The sequence below is a fragment of the Sebastes umbrosus genome, chromosome 3, assembly GCF_015220745.1.
Source record: "Sebastes umbrosus isolate fSebUmb1 chromosome 3, fSebUmb1.pri, whole genome shotgun sequence".
Taxonomy (NCBI): domain Eukaryota; kingdom Metazoa; phylum Chordata; class Actinopteri; order Perciformes; family Sebastidae; genus Sebastes; species Sebastes umbrosus.
This window is the reverse complement of record NC_051271.1, coordinates 22,919,632-22,943,803: the sequence shown is the minus strand read 5'-3', so window position 1 is coordinate 22,943,803 and position 24,172 is coordinate 22,919,632. Positions and strand designations below refer to the sequence as shown.

Here is a 24,172-nt window from a genome sequence, read left to right as displayed (position 1 = left end):
ACCGCGGAGTGATACTGGCGCTCAGCGGAGGGTGAAGCGGCTCAGAGACTCACTGACGCCAGGCGGAGCAGACCGAGGACAGCCAGAGACACACACACACACACACAGAGAGAGAGAGAGAGAGCGAGCAGAGGAAGAAAAGGTACTGTAAACTTTTCATTTATATTGTTCAACGTGCTAAATGAAACGTTTCTTTATGCATATTTTCTTCTGTTATAGTGTGCATGTCTCGGTTTTGTAGGGAATTAGATTATAGGTTATAAACTGAACAGTGTGTCAGCTGGCAGCTTCAAACTTTTCTTCCTTTTCTTCACAGTTTTTACACTAAAGCTGCACATTTAAGTCTCAATTTCACGAATGTGTAAGCTAATTGTTTCGACTACGTGTTAAAAAAACATCATTGAATGATACAGAACTATAATAATCCTCTAATAATGTAGGCTATCTTACTGTATATTACAGAGAAATAGTACGTTTTGGTAGGAATAGTGTAGAAGTTGCAGCTTTTGGACACTTAAAAACACCATAAAGTGGGGTTAAATCACTCTTAAAGCAGGTATCAGTTGTATAGCACTAGTAAATGCACAGCCATAATGCTGAATGAAGATGTAACTGCAGTCATTAAACACATGGTATGGAGCTATTTTGGTTCATTAAGATACAGTATGTGTCACATAATGAATTGCATGGTCTATGTATGACATGTCAGAAAATTGCCCAATGAAATGCCTTCAAATTACCTTCTAAAAACCCAAATATTTTCAATTTACTGATTCAAATGATTGATAAATGATCTTTTCAGCTCTATACTGTATAGTAGTATGGTAGTATAGGGCTTTTTGATTTATTAAACTGCAGGATATGGATTGATCTGTGGTGCATCATACACTTGTTAACTGATTATAAGTTGATGTCATTAAACCAGTGTATAATGAATAAGGTAATATACATGCAGTATATTCACACATGCCATCCCTTCGCATCTTGCCATTTAAAACAAAAAAAAGTTATCATCATTTTACTGTTTTGGTTGATGCAGACTTGCAGAAGCTATTTCAACTGGTGCACCAGTATGCTGCACAGGACATGTATGTGGTTTTAGTCATGTGTCAATGTGTTTTTATGAATTTGTGTTAGTGTGTATGTGAGAGATAGATGGAGAAAGGAGGGAGAGTGAGAGAGAGAGAGACCTACAGCAGCTAAGGCTAGATCTCCTGACATTATTGAAGATGACATATCAGATTACCCAAAGGACAGGAATTTGTCCTTGTCCGTGATTTACTTCCAATTGTTTTTTATCGTTCCTGCATTCTCACGGTATGCAGCTTTAAATTTGGTTTTAAAATGAAACTAAATGGTAGTTTTAGGATTGAAATGACGGGTAGTTTTATGTCAGGGTGAAGCCTCTTTAATAAATGGCAATGCAGATATGACTGTCAGATGATTTTATCAGCTTAATTTCCTTCTTTGTGCTTACAAAACATAATATATGTACCTAAGTCAAACAAATATTACTATTAGGGCTGGGATGATACACCTATCTCCTGATTCGATACTATCACGATACTTGGGTGCCGATTCGATATGTATTGCGATTTTTAACTATTGCGATTCTACGAGAATTGCGATTCGATATTATGATTTAGTGTGATTTTTTAACGCTAGACCATGGGAAAAAGTTGAATCATACACTTCTAGGGACTTTTACTTTGGAAAATATCTAAATTAATACAGTAAGAATGTTTGATTTTCAGCATGTATGTAGTCAGAGATGTCCTGAAGTCAAATATATCAGTCATTGTCAGGCATTATGTATTATATTAACCCAAAAAATCAAGAACAAAGACATTCCCCCTCACAAATTAGTGGTATTATCTTTAATAAGGGACCATGTAATGTTTTTTTACTTCTGGTTAATATAATCTAATCATTCTTATTTCCATATATGTATTTTGTATTTTTTCTATCTATCTATCTATCTTTCTTTCTATCTGTGATCATAGCAAAGGCAAAAAAACTACTCAACAACAAGGTGTAAATATAGGTTAGCAGCGGCAGCATTCCTGTATCCAGAGAGTCAGTCACAACAGTAGTGAGCAACGTCAAAACCCTCCCGTGTGTCTGCACGGCTTGGACAACATAGCCTGCTGCCATGTGTCGGGGTGAGGTGTCCACCCTAACACAACACTAACCCAACACTGAGTGCCAAGCATGGTTGAGATAGCTGCTTGAAACCCCCATGTGTTTGCTAGTTATGTCTGCAGTCGTGTGTGGGACTGGTGTGTCTGGGACATAAAGAATCTGATCCCAGTTCAGCCTTTTAAAGTCAGGTTTTCTAGTGGTTTGCTCTAGGGTGACTAGCTAGATTCCTCTCACTTGTACACCAGCGTAATCTTTACCAGGTCAGAGCTGTGAATGTGTCGGTGTTTGTGAGGAAAAGTGACCCCAGCGAGTTTAAGGAGCCTCTCAGGTCAATGCCATGTCTAGTCGCTAAGGGCAGCACCTCATGTCTGACTGGTTATTTCAAGCTTCGCTCTTCCACTGTTTCATAAGACACGAGTGTCTGTGGTAAATATCTGCATTTGCTGGCTGCTAAGGCTGGCTATTATTGAGCCTCGATACTTTTTTGGAACCGATTGACATAGCTATAGTTGAGCTCAGGATGGGCTGACATATCAGCCAATATTAGGTTATTGCAAATACTGTATATTAGAGATTATTACATTTCTGGAACTTATTTTGTATAAACTACCTGGATTACAGTTGAGTCAGTGTAGTATCAATGTGCCCATCGTTACGGCTCATTATTTTCTTTTTTTTCTTTTTAAGAAATCTGGAAATTTATAAATGTTTATTTTGGTTATTAAACCCAAGTGAAAATGGGATTTTAAAAAAATCTGAATTTTAAATAACAGTGCAAACAGTAGTAAAAGTATATATTTTTTGTGCACAATGAAATATTTTTTAGGTCTGCAACTAACGATTATTTTAATTGCAGCGCCCAGTGCTTCAATAATTTATCGATTAGTTCTCAACTATTAAATTAATCTCCAATTATTTTGATAATCGATAAATCAGTTTGAGTAATTTTTTAAAGAAAAGAAAGTCTAATTTCTCTGATTCCATCTCTTTAAATGTGAATATGAGTTGTGGACTAAACAAGACATTTGAGGACGTCATCTTGGGCTTTGGGAAACACTGATCGATATTTTTCACCATTTTCTGATATTTTATAGACCAAACAGCTAATCGGTTAATCTAGAAAATAATCAACAGATTAATCAACAATGACAATAATCGTTAGTTGCAGCCCTAGTTTAAGGAATAAAAGGGTTTTGTTTACTAAGACTAGGGCTGGGCGATATGGAGAAAATCAAATATCACGATATTTTTGACCAAATAGCTTGATATTGATGTTGCGACAATGTTGTAGGGTTGACTATTGGTGCTTTTACAAAATATTTACACAATGAGATGTTTGATAATGAATCATCAGTAATGTGGATATAATGACTAAGTGGGTAAAGACAAATAATAGAACATCACTTTACTGTAATGCAGCCTTTAAAAACAGGAAAAGACAACACTTATGCCATCTTACAATGTTACGATATCCAAAATTTAAGACAATACCTAGTCTCATATCATGATATCGATATAATATCGACATATTGCCCAACCCTAACTAAGACTGCAACTAACGATTATTTTCATTAACGATTAATCTGCTGATAATTTGTTGGGTGAATCATTTATTCCAGAAAATATCAGAAACGTGCTTACCACAATTTTCCAGAAATTGCTGTCTGTCTAACAGTCCAAACCCCAAAGATATTCAATTTACAAAGATGTAAAACAGTGAAATAGCTCGTAATAAGTCAATCTTTTTCAATGTGTGGCCTCAGGTGATATTGAACTTAACGACAGCTGCTGCTCTAGAGATGCTTTCATGCGTCATTGCTGTGATTTGTATTTGTGAGAAAGCATATATTGCATCCTTGTAGTGTTACTCTTTACTCAGTAACGTCCCCTTGAAGGCACTTAATCGAGAAGTGCTCAGTGAAGAGACACACAGATTTAGGAGTGTTTTCCACATCTCTCTCTCCAAAACAATCACTCTGTCTTATGTCTCTGGCTTTTGCCTTCACTCTCACTTTCTTCCTCTCTTTCTCTTTCTGCATCATTCCATCCTCTTCCTCTGTCTCTCTCTCTTTATCTAGCACTCTCTCTCTCTTCCTGCACTCCTCTGTTTATAGCCAGTGGCTCCATTGAGCGGGGGCTAATGGAGGCCCCATCCAGGACCCTGCTGATAAATAATGTAGCTTCTTTATAATGCTCCGTCCCTAGGGAGGGTCCAGAGAGCATCATTACTGCCTCCTCATCCTACACAGCCCAGGCCTAAATTGATTAACAGACACTGGAGCGGTGCAAAATGATCCATGGGGCTAGTGTAGTGGCTAACAGCTCGCACCAGGTGGGTCAAAGCCTCCGCCTGTCAGTGTCGCATGATCCCATTCTGTGCTCCCATTAGCCTCGGTCTCCGTCCGGTGGGCTAACTGATGGCCATAACAAGCTACCGCTAACACAATAGCGAGAGAGCATTGCCCGGCCTCGGCTGTAGGGAATGTCAGAGTGGTTTTTATGGAGCTGTTGTGTAAATGATGGTGTGTGCTTCAGCTTTCATAGGGAGGAGAGCAGTGGCCAAGGCCTCGTTGTGACTCCTCATTGACTGTGTGAGACATGGCTGTTGTGAGGCTCAAAGTTTGATGACTACATACACATATTTGATGCAAGGAATACATGCTGATAAATCATTCTACAGAAAATGTATCTACATTAGGGCTGCAACTAATGATTATTATCATCGTTGAGTGATCTGTTGATTATTTTCTCGGTTAGTTGTTTGGTCTGTAAAATGTCAGAAAATGGTGAAAAATGTCGATCAGTGTTTCCCAAAGCCCAAGATGACGTCCTCAAATGTCTTGTTTTGTCCACAACTCAAAGATATTCAGTTTACTGTCATAGAGGAGTAAAGAAACCAGAAAATATTCACATTTAAGAAGCTGGAATCAGAGAAATTTTGACTTAAAAAATTACTCGAACCGATTCATTGATTATCAAAAAAGTTGTCGATTAATTTAATAGTCGACAACTAATCGATTAATCGTTGCAGCTCTAATCTACAATGAATGATAAAAAGTTAATCATGTAAGTTATCCATCACCCAAATATTGCTGCTTCTTTTCTGTTTTGTATTATTGCAAATAGGGCTGCATATTGGCAAGAAACAAGGCGATACGATGCGTATCATGATACAGGGGTTACGAATAAATATATTGCGATATAGGTTCAAGGTAATAGAAGCGATATATTGCGATTTTTAAAAATCTAATTTTAGGAAAACTGTCATAGTATAAAGAACACACCAAATACAATCTGAGTAAAATAAGTTTACTTTTTTATGCAATCAGAACAGTGTGATCTGCATTTGCATTTATCACAGTCCCCGTAACATCCAACATCATAGCACTACTTTGAGAGGGCACGTATCTTTGCAAATGAAATGAAGTATTGGCTGAGTTAATCTTTGCTTGTAAACTATTAATTAAATATGAATACTATGCTTGTGAGAATCAGTACAGTATCACAAAACATTTCGATACTTGATGTTTTTGATATTTTCTTACACCCCCAATTGTAAATGTGTTTTGGGCTGTTTGTTGGACAAAACAAGCATTTTAAATATGCCACTTTGAGTAATTGATAAATTGGAAAAGTTAACTGACAATGAAAAATAATCCGTAGTTGCACACCTTAAGGGAATTGTGAGTAGGAATCTAAATTACTGACCACATTTCAGATTTTCATGTTCAATGTTTTTGTCAGCTATTACTTCAGTTGGAAAACAACCGAACCAATCAGAGCTTTGTAGGTCGGATTAAGAATGGGGATGTCATCTCCCTGTGCCAGTGCCAGGGAAATAGATCCATGAAAAATAGCGGCACAAATATGGCAACAAGAATTGATGAGATCAGTGCAGCTGTACAAGTTGATGTTAGTCAATTTACAGAAATAACTTTTGAATCAGCATTTTTCTTTGATCTGGACTGCAAACTTAAATCAGCTAACATGAACACAATCAGGAAGTGAAACAAAATGGCATTTTATTGTGATTATGAGGGCATTTAGTGATCAGCTCAAACTTGTGAGTGAAAAGTGCTAGAATCAAGATCTTTCAAGGCGACAGAATGAAGGACTTTTATTTTGCATCTAGATCAGATCAGAGCTTAATTTATTGTATTCAGAATTTGTTTTGACAGACCATCTGCAAAACTGCCTCCATTTGAACACCAAGTCTATTTAAAGTGAAATTTTCAGTGAGTAGTTCGGAAAGTTGGTGCACAAAAAGCCTGTTTATGTCACGCGAACATCCTAGTCTATACATAGGTATAGGAACAGGGGGGCACAATGGCGCCTTTATATTTTGACTGCCTCACAGACAACTCTAAACTAGCATTGTCCAAAGAACCAACACAAAGCCGTATCAGACCCTTTAAATAAGCATGCGGTCAGGCCAGCAGTCAGATATTTCTAACTGTCAGGATTGGAAATATCCAAGAGATATGGTCTCCAGCTGCAGCAGAATGACAACAGAGGACTGTGAAGACTGCTCCAGATGTTACTATACAGAACTTTCTGGAATCTCTCATCTGAAATGGATTAAAGGTTGTCTTTCTGCAGCTATAGTCCTGATAGCGCTGGCTGTTACTGAGAGGCCATCAAAGCAGCTTTGTGGCCGGAAGTGAATCAAAAACACTCCCTGTATGTGTGAAGATGATATTGCAGTTATAGTCTTTTGAACTTTATGTTGTATTGTTGTGCACCACACTCAGCGTTCAAGTACGTCTGTTGCTCTGTGTGAAGATGTGCTGCACCAGACACTGTCAAGGTCACAATGTAGTGTGCTTTGAACGTTTTGAAAATATTCAAGATATTACAATATCAATAATGAAACTAGTTTATACATCTAGTTTGAGACAACAGCACAGAGATCCAGAAACTATGATGGCGGAACAAAGGACGAGCAGAGGCTGTAGTACCCTTGAGATTTCTGATTAAGGTTGGGTATTGAACCTCTATACCATACTTTCTAAGCACTGCATGAAATGTATGCATAGCTGTCACATATCAAAAGCAGGCATTAATTGTTTGGTTAAATTTGTAATCTTGCTTAGAAATGATTAATCGAATAGTTGATCGACAGAAAATCAATCTGTTTTTCATAATTCATTGTTTTAGTCCTTTTTTGAGCAAAATGCGACGGTTTCATGGTTTGAAAATGTGCTTGGACATGTCAAGCAAATTTAATATGTTAGTCTGGGCTCTGGGAACTTGTGATGGGCATTTTTCGTCACTAGTGTAGAGCCTGTGTGACCGTTCGGAACAGGCTGATTGCTTGGCTCCAAGGAAGTGCTGCCTGCAGCGTTGTTGAGAACCGCTCATCACTTGCTGACTCCAGGAAAGTGAAGGAAGCGAAGTAGAGTTTGGTTGTAACGTTAGTGTATCCAGCATCCAGCAGCTGCCTGCTGCAGACGACATCATCGTCTCAGTCTGCGGAGCCCTGAAGCCCCGCCCCCACTCCTGCGCAGAGTGCTGGTCACTTGTTTATTCAAAGGTTATTAATATTGAAAGTGTCACATGTCCAAATTGCACCAAATTTGACAAAGGTGGTTGGTATTTCCCCAAGAGATCTCAACATGGTTGCCGGGTCACAAACTTTCTCATTTTACAGCTGAACAGTACACTACAAGATGATTCTAAAAACATTTTAAGCGAGAAATAGGCATTACAGTAACAGAATATTGATTCATATTTGATCAGCGCTCCCTAGTTTGACCGTTTGACCAGAGTTTGCGAGTGATTGACAGCCGGCTCATAGACGAAAGCTGGACAGCAGACCCCAGATTAGCTCTGACTGGTTGTTTTCCTCCGGTCTGTGAAATCCTGCAGATGCCGTTAGGAGCATCGGAGGACACCAGAGGACACAGAGGCACATGATTTCTTTCATATTACCGGTCTCATGCTGTACTGTCAGGATATAGTGACCGTTTTATAAAAATTACTTTTTGTAATCATATTTGCTCCATTTCTACGCACTGCAGCAAGTTTAGTCTATTTAGTTTAGGCAAATTTCTTGTACAATAGTTGCTATTGGTAGTGCAACGCAGGTATCAAAATATTTCAAAGGATGCCCAGCCCTGATAACGAGAATAGTCTGAGGTTTTTGAAGTTTGAGGCAACATTACTGCAATAAACAGGCGGGAACAGAGGCCACACCCATGACATTTCTGACCCATCCTCCTCCACTTTTAACAGTTTCACTGCAAAGGAAACTGGTGAGAGAGAGAGAGAGCGAGAAAGGAAGATAAAAGTCAGGGGTGGCCCGTTTAGGAAACAGACTTTTTCTCTCCCACCCTGCACCTGTGGAAAAACCTGCAGTTCTCAGCAAGAGGAAGTGATGTCGCTGCTGTGCAGGCGATGACAGATATAAAGACAAAACTACAGTCTGTTTCCTGTCTCTGTGATGGTGGAGAGTTTTTCTCTGAGGTTGCTAGGAGTTTGTGATACCATAGTGGGGTCTTGTGGCACATGTTGAGATATGTTTTCCCTTGATCTCATACACACACACACACACACACACACACACACAGACAACCCCATTCTCCTCCCATGTCTGTTAGTAGTTCAGCGTCACTTTTGATTAGCCAATGTGATTCGGTGGCAAAGCTAAGTATAGGTACAACTTGCTGCTTTCCTGTCAGTGTGGTTAGTGATAGTAAGAGTCCAGGGCCCCCACACCACACACAAACACACACACACACACACACACACACACACACACACGTTGTAAACGTTGTAGGCACCTGTTCTCATCAACTCCCCTGCCCGTTTGTCAGTATGATGTAGCCTACACATGCAGTAGCTGACAAAGATAGAAATCGCTATTCATCCCATAATTTGAAGGGCCAAGAATAACTACAGAGCATTCTTAATGATGTATTTGTTCCTGCTCGTAGGAAATCCAATATACTGCAGGCTTTACTGTCAGAGAGCGATGAATCCTCACCCGTGAGTCAGTGCGGATAAAAGGTGGTGGAGTTCTGACAAGCTGTTTATTTGATTCTAGGATTGCATCTGAACATTCGCGCTCATTCAAACCTCAACCATAACTATGTTATATCTTCCCTAATTGCATTCAGAAAAAAAAACTTGAAAAAGAAGGTGCTCAATGCGCTCTTGTTTTCCCTTTTAAAAGCTAGATTGTGTGTACGTCCTGGCTACTGAATTGGTCTCGTGGGACCCGAGTGAATGGGCACATTTATCCTGGGGTCCACATGCACTTCCTTTTTATTGTCCTGTAAATTGCCAGATTCCTGCCCCAAACCAGTGTTTGTTGGTTGGTGGTGTTGAAGCTTTATAGAGCATTTGCCCCAGCAGGCGGCTCATTGAGAGTCTCCATCTGAAAGACCTTTTCAAATTTCACATACATGCAGAGTGGCAGACACTTTTTTTTTTGCTCTAGCTGCTACTGAGTTGTGTTTGTGAGAGAGAGCAACATAGAGGATTTTAAAATCTTTCAGTTACAGTCATATCAAGTAAAATGGATTGGCATTATGGGTAAATTCCTCAGTCACTGTATATTGAGTTTTATATTGCAATGTCTATATGAGCCAAAGTTGACTCGCTAACTTCAGGGCTAACCCCTTTAGTAAACAGACTGTGGCACACATTAAGAACACAACCTAAGCACTGAATTATTCCTTAAAGGAGTTTGCTACTATTATAACCCATTTTGGTTTAAAAAGCATCGTAAAAATACATAATTCCCTGATTCCTAAGCCCAGCGGCGAGTCAACTTAGACCCGGTGTAATTTTTTAAGCAAAATTGCCAAAAATGAACTGGTTCCATTTTCTTGAATGTAAATATTTACTGGTTTTCCTTGTCTACTATGATAGTAATCTAAATATATTTGGGTCTTCAACTGTTGGTTGCAGATATAAGCAATCTGAAGACGTCAACTTGGGCTCTTGAAAGTTGTGGCTGGCATTTTCCATGGATTTCTGACATTTTTGTGCACTTACAGTATAACTCCTTACAAAAGCTCTTTTCTAAATTTGGTGTTGGCATTAGTGTTGAAACAATTAGTCGATTAAGTGACCAGTCTATTGTCATACAATTAATTGACTACTATTATGATTAGATCTTTAACGATTAATCAATTAATTGTCGACTATTGAATTAATTGCCAACTATTTTGATATTGATTAGTCGGTTTGAAAAAGTCTAAATTCTCTGATTTCAGCTTCTTGCATGTGAATATTTTCTGGTGTCTTTACTCCTCTATGACAGTAAACTGAATATCTTTGAGTTGTGGACAAAACAAGACATTAGAGGACGTCATCTTTGGCTTTGGGAAATACTGATCCACATTTTTTCAACATTTTCTGACATTTTATAAACCAACCAACTAATTGATTAATTGAAAAAATAATCTACAGATTAATCGACAATGAAAATAATCTTTAGTTGTAGCCCTAATTAGGATATACGGTTAAGCCATTTAAATCTATCTAAATCAATCTAGCTCCTCAAATAGGAGGATTAGCTTTCTGACATTTTATAGACTAAAATATTTGGATGATTTATTGGAAATTGATAATTGATTAATTGATAATGAACATAATCATAACTTGCAGCTAAAGCTAAAACAATTAGTCAATTAATTCATGTTTTGTACTTATGTTCAGACAAAAGAAAAACTTAAAAGAAATATGCAATTTGAGCCCAATAGCTACAGTATGAAATAGATGTTGAGGGAATGGACAGGGAAGCAGATTTAACCTGTGAAAGAGTATACATGTCTGCAGAGTGAATCAGGTTTTAAACCTGCACGCCAAATTCCTATAGGTTGCATAGGCTACATACTGAATGTGAAGTCCTTTACTGTAAATGACATTAGTGAGTGGTGGTAATGTGACAAGCCATACGGACAGGAAGCTATCTGGAGAATGCCTGGTTGGGGTGGATGTTCACAGGAGCTTGTCTGTTGTGACTCCTCTGCCAGTTTCCCAGAAGCCACGACTGACATGGCCGTAACGGCTATAATGGTGACATCATCGCCTCATCAAGGGTTGTTCCAGCAGTCTTCTGATGAGACGTCAGTGCTGCTAGTAAAACAATAGGGGGAGAGGTTAATGTGGACCATAGTTGCTACAACTTTGTTAGAGAAAGGACGCAGCAAGCAGGACTGCAGAAGTGCATTTGAAATCTCTGTTAGAAGAATTGTTTTACTCCTAGATGCTAACCTACCTCTCCTTTTCCTCTAGTGACCTCAAGAGGACCTGATTTTACATCTTGTAAGCTGAGGATTATCTGAAAATCCAAAAGGACAAACTCTCTTTCACCCTTTCTCTTATAAGACTGGACTTTCCACCATCGCTGCTCACACTTCTTTTGGACAGAAAGGAGAGGGGAGGAGGGCGGCTTGTCCAACATGAACGTCACCTCGCTCTTCTCCTTCACCAGCCCGGCGGTGAAACGGCTGCTGGGTTGGAAGCAGGGAGACGAGGAAGAGAAATGGGCGGAAAAGGCAGTGGATGCTCTGGTTAAGAAACTGAAAAAGAAAAAGGGAGCCATGGAGGAGCTGGAGAGGGCTCTCAGCTGCCCGGGTCAGGTCAGTAACTGTGTGACAATCCCCCGCTCCCTGGATGGACGGCTGCAGGTGTCCCATAGGAAAGGTCTGCCGCATGTCATTTATTGTCGAGTGTGGCGCTGGCCCGACCTGCAGTCCCACCACGAGTTGAAGGCCCTGGAGTGCTGCGAGTTCCCCTTTGGCTCCAAACAGAAGGATGTGTGTATCAACCCCTACCACTACAAACGAGTGGACAGTCCAGGTGAGTGATATGATCCTGAAATAATTAGTTATGCACCGATCCTATCAGGGCCAATACTGACCTTATTAAGTATTAAGTGCATCAGCTATGATGTGACGTGTCCCACATTGTCAGTGTTATTATAAAACCACAATCAGTTACATCACTTAGTGAGGCAGCTAAGCTGAAATATTCAGAAAAATTTTGCATTTGGCGATAAAAGCAACACTTTTGGCACAGACGTAGATTTATATGTGATGAAAAGATATAGATATCAGGGCGCAACATCCACTTATGTTTTTCCTAATAAAGGAAAACCATGCCAAAAATACTTAATGTATTGATTTAAATTGAATTTGAAGAACTTTTGAGCATTTTTCTTAAGTCAAGTATTAGTCCTGGAAAGAAGTTCCTGGCTTTCTTTTCCAGTAATGACTTATGCAGATCTTCACTTATTTTACTCTTTTCCCCCCTGCCTGTTAGAAATAACAAGAAAAAACTTCACACACCTTTTATTTACATGACTGATTTACAAAATGTTAGGAGAGGACATTAAATCCAGTGTAAAATTACTTCACACAAGGCAGCAAATTAAAATCATCAAATTACAATTATATAAAAAATAATTACATTTCCTAATGAAATAGACAAAACCAACTCCTATAATATAATATATAAGAAATAAAAAGACCATTCAAGTAAAATCACATAAAAAAACTCAATAAAATCAGGATAAGTTCTCCGATAAAACTATGTTTAACTATGTATATTAACTGTGGGGCGTTCACTGCAAAGGTAGTGCAAAACTGAGACAAATCAAACAGTACTCTTACTAAACAGAAAATGAGGGTCAGCTGACAAGATAGAAACAGCTGTGTGCAGGGTGCTAAGTGTGTAAATGGCCAAGTGTGCGTGTGTGTGTGTGTTCGTTCATGTGTGTGGAGCAGGAAATTCCATCTGGGGGAGAATGAGGGCTTTGTTTTAGGCATGCTCTGTGCTGCTGGCCTTTTTTTTTTTACATTTATGCACACATGTAGACACACACAGTCTCACACACACACACACTCCCGCACTTGCGTGTGTGTTACAAAAACCAGGATACACACACACACACACACATGACGGCACGCACAGTTTCTCTGAGGACGGCTGGAACAGGAAGCCAGTCACCCACACACAATGGGAGGAAAGAGTTGTTGCCTGCCTTGCACACTTTTTGTTTTAGCAGCGGGTGGAAGACGGAGGGCTAAGGTGATTAAACCCCACAGCACCTGTCTGTCCGCACCACCCCCCTCCCCTACTGCCCTAACACCACCCGCCTACACACACATCCTGTCAATCTCCCGGCACTATTCATCCAAACACCTGCTCCACATATAACCTTTGAAATAAACTGCTACATTGATGCATTGGCCCGCTGCAGCACACACGGGCTACCTGCAGGAACACTGACAGCAGCGTGGGCCCCGTCTAACATTTCAGCACCAGCTTTATTTATCTGCACAGGTATTTATAGACACAAGTGGAGCGTATCTCTGTGGTTTGTATGCACAGCACCTGAATAGCCCTCACATCAGCCAGGATATTTACCCCAAGTGATGAATTCCTCAAGAATGGCTCGCCTCAAAATGTCTTTTCAGAGCAGAAACCTGAGAGTGTGGGCCAAATACTGCTGGCTAAGACCAACAGGCTGGAAGCTGACATTTGAAAAATGCAGGGACATCTGTGTTCAGAACGGAGAAACATGGAGAGTGCCAGAAAGCGATTTTTTATTATGTTGAAATTCTTTTTGGAGTTTGTATGGATAGGTTTCACACGTGTGTGACTGTACACAACGTCTACAGTGCTGAAACAATCAGTAAATTCATCATAGATCCGAGATAGATAGAATAAGTTCACAGTAGCCAAGTCACGTACATCACAGACCAATAAGATAAAGACACCCAAGGAGGTAGCTAAGAAACAAAATATAATAGATGATGCAAAAAACGAGTACTGCCTTAAAACCCTTAAAAGTCCTGCTCATTGATTTACAACATGTCCTACAATGGCCTCGTACACCAGAGATGTTAAAGGGAGAGCCACCATGGTATAAACAGTATGGCGGTAGATCATCTCACGGTTTATGGCGTTGTATCACCTACTCCTAATCAGAATACAAAGAGAGCCTGCTACAAGTTTATTAAAGTCATAGTAATAGTGCTTAAATAGATATATATAGAGAGAGACTTTATTGATCCCAAATTAGGAAATTCTTGTGGACTTGCTATTAATAAATGGTTACCAAATCACTGTGTGGTTTGACTTATTAGTGGAATAAAACTAAGAATTGTTGTGTTTTCGTTAGCTTAGAAGAGCCCTTCATATCTACATCAAGCCCCCAGGAAGAGCACCGGTCGTTGATGCCAATTTTCTTAGTGGCCAAAAGCGGTACTACAACTTCTGTGTCCGTCACGTGATGCCACTCGGCCCAAAAATACTTTTTCCCATAGATTTACATTGGGAAAGAGACGTCTGTAGCTCAGAGGACAATTTTTTTTGAGGTGAATCAACTTCCCAGTATGAACACTTGAATAGTCCTTATTTAAATCATTAGGCCCTAAAAGTTGTAAAATGCACTAATAGCCGAATCCAGAGTTATTTCCCTTCCTCCGTTCATGTGAATGAGACCCAGACCGAGGCTGGAGCGATGGCTGGGAGGCGGAGTTAGCAAGCCGTTACGACAGAGTGACCGCCGACATGCCGCCAAATCCTCCGCACTGTACCTTTAAAGAACTGCTGATGCATCAAAGCACTTCCTGTTTTAATCATTTGTATGTCTTTCTCCCTCTTCAGTGCTGCCCCCTGTGCTGGTACCTAGGAACAGCGAGTTCAACGCCAAGCATACAATGTTGCCTCGCTTCCGCAACCCTCTACAACAGAATGAGCCGCACATGCCGCAGAATGCCACCTTCCCAGAATCCTTTGCTCAGGCCAACACAATGCCCCCCAACACAATGCCCCCCAATTTCCCCACATCGCCAGGAAACAGCTACCCAAACTCGCCCGGAAGCGGCAGCAATAGCGCTGCTACCTTCCCTCATTCACCCTCCAGCTCTGACCCCGGCAGTCCATTCCAGATGCCAGGTGAGATCCAACAGTGAACTTTTCTTCCACATTTCCTCCTTTTCCTCCTTTTCCTCCTTTTCCTCCTTTTCCTCCGTACTGAACAACAACTCATTTCTCTGCTCTTTGTTTTTGCCTCCTTCTTGATGCAGAGACTCCCCCTCCTGCCTACATGCCCCCAGAGGAGCAGATGACTCAGGATTGTCCCCAGCCAATGGACACCAACCTCCTGGTTCCAGCCTTGCCTATAGAGAGTAACAACCGGCCAGGTAACCATGGCAGTTACTATCTCACACTCATACACCCGTCCTTGTGTTCCCGGTGATATCATCCACATAAAGCTGTGTGCACCTGCTTGCCTTGATCTGCAGGTGCAAAGATTTCTGGGAAGTCTGGTAGTTTTCAAAGTTTTTTCCTCTTGTGGTCCACCTCCAAATTAAAAAAAAAGAAAGAAAAACCTCAACTGAGTTGGTATGCCCTATCCTGACAGATAAAACCTGAACAGTGTGTGGAAAGGATCTGCTGGTTTACAGTGAGGCTCTGTCTGTGGGTGCGAGCCCATGGGAAGCTCAAAGCCTCAGCAAATTAAGCCAGGCCTCAGAGCAGTTTTATGAGGTCTATAAAAGCTGGGGCTTATGTCATCTCTGCTGGTGGTAATGACTCGAAACTCGTTAACGATAAGATTCACTAATTACCTCCAAATTTCAGATCTGAAATGTGGTGCAATAATTGCTGCTATCTTGACTTTGTGGTTTTGGCTTTATTGTGCTAGAGACCAATCTGAACCCTGCATTCATGAATATATAATAGACCATACAGTACAATGGACAGGAATTGGACTCTTTAGCTATCTGATTTAAAGGGAAATTCCATAGTTTTTGTAGTGTTGGTCTTCATTTTTATCACTAATGATACAAATTATACCTGCTAAATTAATGGCTGGGATCTGGGAGTGCAGAAGCATTGCTAAAAGTCTGATGGATTAAAGTTTAAAACAAACCCCCGGGTTAGATAACTTACTTAGAGGAGAAAACAAAGGCAAATTATAAAATAATTATCTTCCATCACAGTTTACAGGCTGACTTCCTGGTATAACTGTTACCTACTGTACTTAATGTTAACTGAGGTAACACTTAATACAGTAGGGATTATTACCGACATATCAGGTGATTTAGATCAGCCTTTTTTGCTTGTGACTCCTGTGACTTTATACAAAGCATGTCACTAGAGCTGCAAGGATTAATCGATTAATCGTTTAATCGATTAGTTGTCAACTATTAAATTAATTGTCAACTGTTTTGATAATTGATTTGAGTAATTCTTTAAAGAAAGAAAGTAGAAATTCTCTGATTCCAGCTTCTTCTTTTTTTTTTCTTTAGATTATTTTTTGGGGCTTTTTAATGCCTTTAATGATGGTGAGAGAGACACAGCTATGAAAGGGGGAGAGAGAGGGGTTGACATGCAGCAAAGGGCCACAGGTTGGATTTGAACCCTGGGCCGCTGTGTTAAGGACTCAGCCTTGGTACATGGGGCCTCTGATTCCAGCTTCTTAAATGGGAATATTTTCTGTTTTCTTTTACTCCTCTATGACAGTAAACTGAATATCTTTGAGTTGTGGATAAAACAAGACATGTGAGGACATCATCTTGGGCTTTGGGAAACACTGATCGTCATTTTTCACCATTGTCTGACATGTTATAAACCAAACAACTATAACTAACTACTAAAATCTAGGAAATAATCAACAGATGAATCGACAATGAAAATAATCTTTAGTTGCAACCTTAATGTCAACTTGTGACCCTTTATTACATCAGACATGTCTATAAGTGATTTTCCCTTCTCACAATGATTTTTAGAGGCACAATGTGGTAAAATATTCAGTATTTCAAAAGAAAAAAGTACCAAAAACAAGCAATTTTGTGCAGGAGAATTTTGTCTTTTCTCATTTCATATTCTGGTGATCATCTCACAACCTCTTAGATTCATCTTGTGACTCCGTGTTGAGGTTTCACTCCCCCAGGCTGCAAGCCACTGGCTAATCTATTGGCTTGTTTATTACTACTACTTTAGTGAGCATGATGTCATCACAACTGATAGAAACGATGGCCAAAACAACAGAAACTAGACCCAAGTTGTAATAAACCAAACCTTTTCCTTAAGGGTTAGATTTATGCCCCGAACACACCATGCAGGTGTTTGCAGTTAAATGACTCACCTCAGATTGGAATAACAGCTGAACTTTGGTCTGAACTTTAGTTTTCCACACCTGACCAACAAAATATTTTTACTTTTTTTTACGATCCTGCACTCAAGGCCCAAAAATGTCTGCCCACACATGGTGACAGCAGTAGTGAGAAGAGCTGTTGAAATGTTTGCTGAAGTGGGAGTTTAGGGAGTTTTTTTGTTTTTTTCCACAAGCTGCATCCTGTACAGGGGAGCGGGTTTCTATTGTAGGCCAGTTCTGGGAAAGGGACAGACAAAACACACCTGCTAGCCAGTGCCACGCTACAGAGGAAGTTTAGGAGAAGTATGTGCTTAGATAAACATGATTTATTCCTCTCTCTCAGAGTGGGCGAGGCCAGCTGGCACTGGCTCAGAGAGCATGGCCAGGCACCGTCTATTGACTGTTTTTCTGCTCAATAAAGGCTGGCACACAGACCTCAGACAGTAGGCATACTTTAGGATGCGTCTGCATTGATTTTGGTCAGCATAAATGTACACAAATGTAGCCAGTGGGTCCAATATATTTATTCAAATCATTGTTATGGGCTATGAGGGACAATTTGGAAGAAATAATTGTGCAGATGAGTAAGATTTACAGCTGAGCCTCTGTTGGCATCAGTGGCTCCTGGCAGCTTGTCTGTACAGGAGTCTGCTCCGAGGAGTCTTAAATGTGCATTAAATGTGTCTGCGTCTGTCTCTGCGTGTACTCAGCTCACTCCTGTGACCTGTTAATGTGTTTCCTGCGCAGATGTGCAGCCCGTGGCCTACGAGGAACCCAAGCACTGGTGCTCTATTGTTTACTACGAGCTCAACAATCGTGTCGGAGAGGCGTTCCAGGCGTCCTCCACCAGCGTGCTCGTCGATGGCTTCACAGATCCCTCCAACAACCGCAACCGATTCTGCCTCGGCTTGCTCTCCAACGTCAACCGCAACTCCACCATCGAGAACACCCGGCGGCACATCGGCAAAGGTGCAGTATAGGAAAGCCCGTCAATGATTGCAATGCACCGACTGTCAGCAGACGAGACTAAATCAATTCATGTTGTCAATGGGAACAATAACAACAAATTGAGTAAACATTTTAGTATATTGATTTTAAGATGACCACACTGATGTTTTGGGGCCTTTGTTTTTGCTGATGAAAGTGGCGCTTCTCCAGGTGACCAACACTTTATTCTCTCCCGCTTCCTCTCAGGTGTCCATCTGTATTATGTTGGTGGGGAGGTGTATGCAGAATGTCTGAGTGATAGCAGTATCTTCGTCCAGAGTCGCAACTGTAACTACCACCACGGCTTCCATCCCACAACTGTGTGTAAGATTCCCAGTGGCTGCAGCCTGAAGATTTTCAACAACCAGGAGTTTGCTGAGCTGCTGGCCCAGTCCGTCAACCATGGCTTTGAGGCCGTTTATGAGCTCACCAAGATGTGTACCATCCGCATGAGCTTCGTTAAGGTAAGAATTATCAGAATTAAAGAAAAGAACTATATTACATTTTTGGACCGTACTATATTTCATATAAACTAACTGGATGGCAGTTGAGTCAGTGTTAATAAATAGTATAAATGTGTCCATTGTAAGGGCTCATTGTTTAATTTGATGATCAAACACAAGTGAAAATGGGATTTAAAAAAATTATCTGAATCTTAAATAACATCTACTGTGCAAACACTGTAGTTAAAGTATAATTTCTTTGTGCACAACGTAATATTTTTTAGGGCTGCAACTAACAATTATTTTCATTGTCGATTAATCTGTCAATTATTTTCTCGATTAATCGATTAGTTGTTTGGTCTATAAAATGTCAGACAATGGTGAAAAATGTCTATCAGTGTTTCCCAAAGCCCAAGATGACGTCATCAAAGGTCTTGTTTTGTCCACAACTCAAAGATATTCAGTTCACTGTCATAGAGGAGTAAAGTAACCAGAAAGTATTCACAATTAAGAAGCTGGAATCAGAGAATTTTTACTTTTTTTTCTTTAAAAAGATACTCAAACCGTTTATTAGATTATCAAAAAAATTGGCGCTTAATTTAATAGTTGACAACTTAGCGATTAAATGTTGCAGCTCTCTTTTTTAAGTTTGTGTTTTCTCCTCACTTTCTCTACTTTCTATGACTTGATGCATCTTCTTAACTATGTTAGTTGTAAGTCGACTTTTTTCTCAGTGCAGTGCAGTGAACTGTATCTTCAGACATCAACAACTTTTGGATGCTCTGAGACACAAAGTCCAGGTAGAAATCAATCAGTTTAAAGAACAGTTTCCATCTGTTTTTAAAGTCTAGTTTTATTCTCTGTGAAAATGTATAAAAACATAAATCCATTAACCTTTTTTTCTTAATTGGGCATAAACATCAACGTTAACATGGGACATCTTGATACAAAGTAGAATCTTAACATGAACAGAACTCAACACTGTGAGCGGTCCAAATAACATTTGAATGAGTCTTAGTGGCATAATTCAAAGTGATGTGTTTTCATGTGTTCCAGGGCTGGGGAGCAGAGTACCACCGCCAGGATGTGACCAGCACACCCTGCTGGATTGAGATTCACCTGCATGGTCCCCTGCAGTGGTTGGATAAGGTGCTAACCCAGATGGGCTCCCCCCACAACCCTATATCCTCCGTCTCCTAGGCTTCACTGTCCTCAGCCCTGTGGCTGTCCATACCCCAGCATTTTGGTCCTAAGTAGCAAGAATAGGGTCACAGATTGGCTTGTGGTTCAGCCGGTCTGCCTTTTCCGATAACCGATAGAGTTTTTTTTGACTGAAACACAAGCTGATCTGGGACCAGTAGGGCTGGGCAGGTTGTTAAATGGTTTGTTCTCTACTTGAAGGATGTCTGAATTGGGCACATTTACAGTCTGGGAGAGGAGTAAGCAAAGCGAGCGTGATGCAACTGGAAGATACTTGATCTTTGTGACCAACTGTAATAATTAGACCATCACACTCATCATGACGCAAGTATCCTCCCTGATCTTGCTCCAACAAACGTCTCTTTTTCATTGTTCTATTATTCTGACTCATTACTAGTTTTCATCTAAATATTCCCTCTAAAAATCCAGATATACGTGTGTAGTTACAATAATTACGGGACATTCCAGGTCACCAAAATTGCAGTCGGCTGCTGTCTACTGCCTGACTGCGACGAGGTTGGCATGAAATGTACTTACGACATGTAAAAAGTTAGCAGCGACTTGGAGGTCGACCAGTATGACTGAAAAATTTTAATCATCTCCAGATACTGGAGTGTTCTTTTTTTAGGCTAATAAATGAAAGCAGTACAAATATCAAAATAAAATCCCATATCACAGATCGTGAAAAATAATATGAGGGCAAAATTAGGGGGAGTTTGAGAGTTTAGAGGGGTTTAGTGTGGGGCATGGCACTAAAAGGGCATTTCAGACTATTCAGAAAAATGTTTAAATGTTGCTCATCTTGTGTTACACTCGTGTTTCAAATGAATTTTAAGAAATAGTGTATAGATATATTCACTATTAGAATATGTGCTGTGCAGTCTGGTTTTGCAAGGCATAGTTTGGTTAGTGTAGTGTTACACATTTAAGACTGGTAGCTGAACACCACATGAAGCAGAGGCAAATACAAGTGCAGTTTAGTTTGTCCTTTTGCTGTTTACTCTGCAGCAAAATCAAACGTGTCAAATACACATTGAGGACATAAATATTTCAGTGACTGTGCTTCATTCTCTTATTACATCGACTGAGCAAAACTTGTTAAATGACTGTTATGGGAAAATGTTGAGCATTCAAATTTTAATTGTTGACTGAGAAAAGGGTATCAGTTACTGATGTCCCAATATGATTATTTTTTGTTTTTATAAACTGCAGATTTTGCCATTAATTTCTTTTATGCTTTGAGCAATCCTCTTTGCTATTAAACTGTATTACTCTTTACATTCTTTTTGTATTTTTTGAACATGTTTTGTTTGTCGGCACTTTCACACATTGCCTCTTTGTTTTGTTTCATTTTTTTTCTCCTTCTTTGTGTTTTCGCTCAGTAAAACTCCCAGAAAAGCAGTTTTATTCCATGAATATCAAGCCTCTACTGGAAGATTCAATAAATTTGTTTCATTACTTGCAATTTCTCTGTCTCTTTTATGAACACTGTGTCAAGACGTGTGTATTTGTGTGCCTGTCTATTTAATTACAGGCCACCCATGCAAAGAAAATATGCTTCATGGTATTGTCAGGGACTTTCAAAAACATCAACCACTGTGTGTGTGTGTGTGTGTGTGTGTGTGTGTGTGTGTGTGTGTGTGTGTGTATGTGTGTGTGTGTGTGTGTGTATGTGCATGTGGACGCAGACCTTCAATTACAACAATTACAAGTGCATCTGAAAGCCAACTGCACTAATGTTAAGCGTGATTGCGTTTTCCAGTAAATTGCAGGAAAATGCATGAAATGATGTGTTCTCCTTTGTTTTATGGGGCACATTGTGACAGTGCTGGAACAGTTACAACAATCTTCCAGGAAGCTCCCCTGGAAATCACTGACTTAAGTGTGTGTGTGTGCGTGCTGGAGCTCCATGTGACTGTACATGACGTGGGTGGTTTGGTTGCACAGTGGTTAGCGCTGTTGCCTCCCAAGAGTTTGCATGTTTCTCCCAAATTCCACAGACAGGCACGTCAGGTGGACTCGAGACTCTGAATGTCTGTGACTGAAAGTGTTGGTGGGTGTTGGTCTAACCTGCGTGTTACAGCCTTGTGATGTACTGATTATCCATCAGAGGCGTCGCCCTTCTTTCACTCCAAACTCTGACTGAAAACCAAATGTTATCAGAGCTTTGAAACACTAATATTGTGTAATAAACAATGATAATCAGCAGGGTTTTGGTGAGATCAATTCAAGCTGTTCAATTCAAAAGTTCAATAATGTTACAAGAAATTGTCCGAGCTGTTCTAAAAAAAAACAACAATGAACAAGGCTGGATTACCAACTGGGCAAAAGTGGGCAACTGTTGTTTGGCGCCAGACCCAAAACCCCAAGATGCAATATGTGTGCAATATGTATATGAATGACAATTTTCAGAAATTACACATATTTGTTTTACAGTATAGCCCATCTACAAAGTGTAAAGATCAATGATTTGTTAAACATGAAATACATTTTAAAAGTTGCAGATGTTTTTGCATTTTCTGTCATTCCTGTGTATATTTTTGTTTTATTCATTTTTGGTATCGACACTCCAATTCCCATTGCTTTACTAAGTGTTTGCCTACCATTTTATTGTCTGTAATGTTCTTAATTAGTCCAAGAGAGCTAAACAAATTTTACTCTTTTATAATCAAACCTTTTGGAGAAGCCTCAGCCAGTCCTCTCTTGATGACTTGTTGACTTCAATGAGATGATGAAGATAAACAGGTGGTTGTGATTAGGACTTCAAAAAGCAAGACAAACGCAAGCTGTATATTCTATTTTCATTAATGTCAAGAGAAATTGTCTGAAATACTCTGCAGACCACAGTGACACAAAATGTGTCACTGTGACACAAAGTGTGTCACTGTGACACAAAGTGTCACTGTGACACACTTTGTGTCACTGTGACACAAAGTGTGTCAAGGTGACACAAACTGTGTCACTGTGACACAAAGTGTGTCAAGGTGACACAAAGTGTGTCACTGTGACACAAAGTGTGTCACTGTGACACAAACTGTGTCACTGTGACACAAAGTGTGTCAAGGTGACACAAAGTGTGTCACTGTGACACAAAGTGTGTCACTGTGGTCTGCAGAGTATGGCACAAGGGTGTGACAAAGTGACACAAGGGTGTCGTATGAATTATCTATTATTTAAGAGGTGTATAGTTGTGAATAAAGAATGCATTGGCAGTAATACCGGCAAACAGTCTGGGAGTCATAACATACTGCTACATGCTGTCAAGTTTGATGATTTTTAGGGAGAGGAACCAGCTTGTGGGCTCAGGGATGTGAAAATCAACCTCTGCTACCACCTGCTGGCTTGTAAATTATCTACTGTCATTAGAGTTTATTTTACTTTTTGTTAACGACTCATAACTTTCACATAATTGTTTTTTTTAACAAATGCCGTTTTAAATACATTGTGTATATGTCTTTATTTATAGAGTTTAAAGATATTTTTTATTAGATATTATTTTTATTTTATTTTTATGAATCAACGGAACTGTTTGTAGGGTCGACTGAGAATCGGACATACAGGTCTTAACCATACATTATATTGAATAGGCAAGCACCCAACTGGGAAATGCACTTATTGTAATCAACCAGAAACTGTCGAACATGTACTGATACACTGCAAGAATTACAGTATCCAGAGGAATCACCTTTCACAGTCACTAAGGAAGGCAACACATCAGGCCTTTACATTGTCAGGTCTATTGGGGAATACAGCAGATAACATATACTGTGAAATTATTCAGGTTTTTTTTTCATACTTTATTTTTTCCCTTTTTTCAAGGCTGTTTTCATATATGCAATCCACTGTTCGTAATTACAACAGTCTATAAACCAACTTTTAAGTAGATGAGCTTACAGACAAACCCATCAAGTACACTGGAGAAAACAACCTCAACATTCAACACCGAAACAAAACCAAGAAAAAAAAATAACAATAATAATAATAATGACAAAAAGAAAGAATAGAGTTAAAAAAACAAAAAACAGATAAAAAACAAAACAAAAAGAAAAACCCAATAATAATACAAAAATACGAAATTATTGTTATTATTCAGTTTTTAAGAGAATCTGATTTAGTTAAACTAATCTAGAGTTTTCCTCATTATTATTATTATTATTATTATTTTATTTTATTTATTTATTTATTTTTATTTTGTTTCTGCACAATCTCCTGCTCCTCACTCCAGTAGTCCAGATGGTGGCAGTAATGCACCTCTAAGATGGTTTGCCAACCGCCA

At 39.6% G+C, this 24,172-nt stretch overlaps 1 protein-coding gene across 2 annotated transcripts; it reads left to right on the top strand.

The window, feature by feature from the left end:
* The first annotated feature begins 31 nt into the window (after nt 1–31).
* Nucleotides 32–21,361, top strand: smad1 (SMAD family member 1). 2 transcript variants are annotated; one of them, XM_037765070.1, is made up of 7 exons: nt 32–142; nt 11,389–11,955; nt 14,770–15,060; nt 15,192–15,308; nt 18,014–18,235; nt 18,461–18,717; nt 19,753–21,361. In XM_037765070.1, exons 2-7 carry the CDS (start codon nt 11,556–11,558, stop codon nt 19,894–19,896), a joined length of 1,431 nt encoding a protein of 476 aa, XP_037620998.1. In that variant the 5' UTR covers nt 32–142; nt 11,389–11,555; the 3' UTR covers nt 19,897–21,361. The 2 variants fall into 2 exon arrangements, with proteins under 2 accessions (XP_037620998.1, XP_037620999.1); XM_037765071.1 differs by lacking the exon at nt 32–142 and adding an exon at nt 4,342–4,474.
* Nucleotides 21,362–24,172: the final 2,811 nt, after the last annotated feature.

Bases quoted from the DNA above. Each gene is read 5' to 3' on its own strand.
- smad1 (XM_037765070.1), top strand. From the start codon at position 11,556: ATGAACGTCACCTCGCTCTTCTCCTTCACCAGCCCGGCGGTGAAACGG. The intron at 15,309-18,013 runs GTAACCATGGCA...TTTCCTGCGCAG, and splicing joins AGAGAGTAACAACCGGCCAG to ATGTGCAGCCCGTGGCCTAC. The intron at 18,236-18,460 runs GTGCAGTATAGG...GCTTCCTCTCAG, and splicing joins CCGGCGGCACATCGGCAAAG to GTGTCCATCTGTATTATGTT.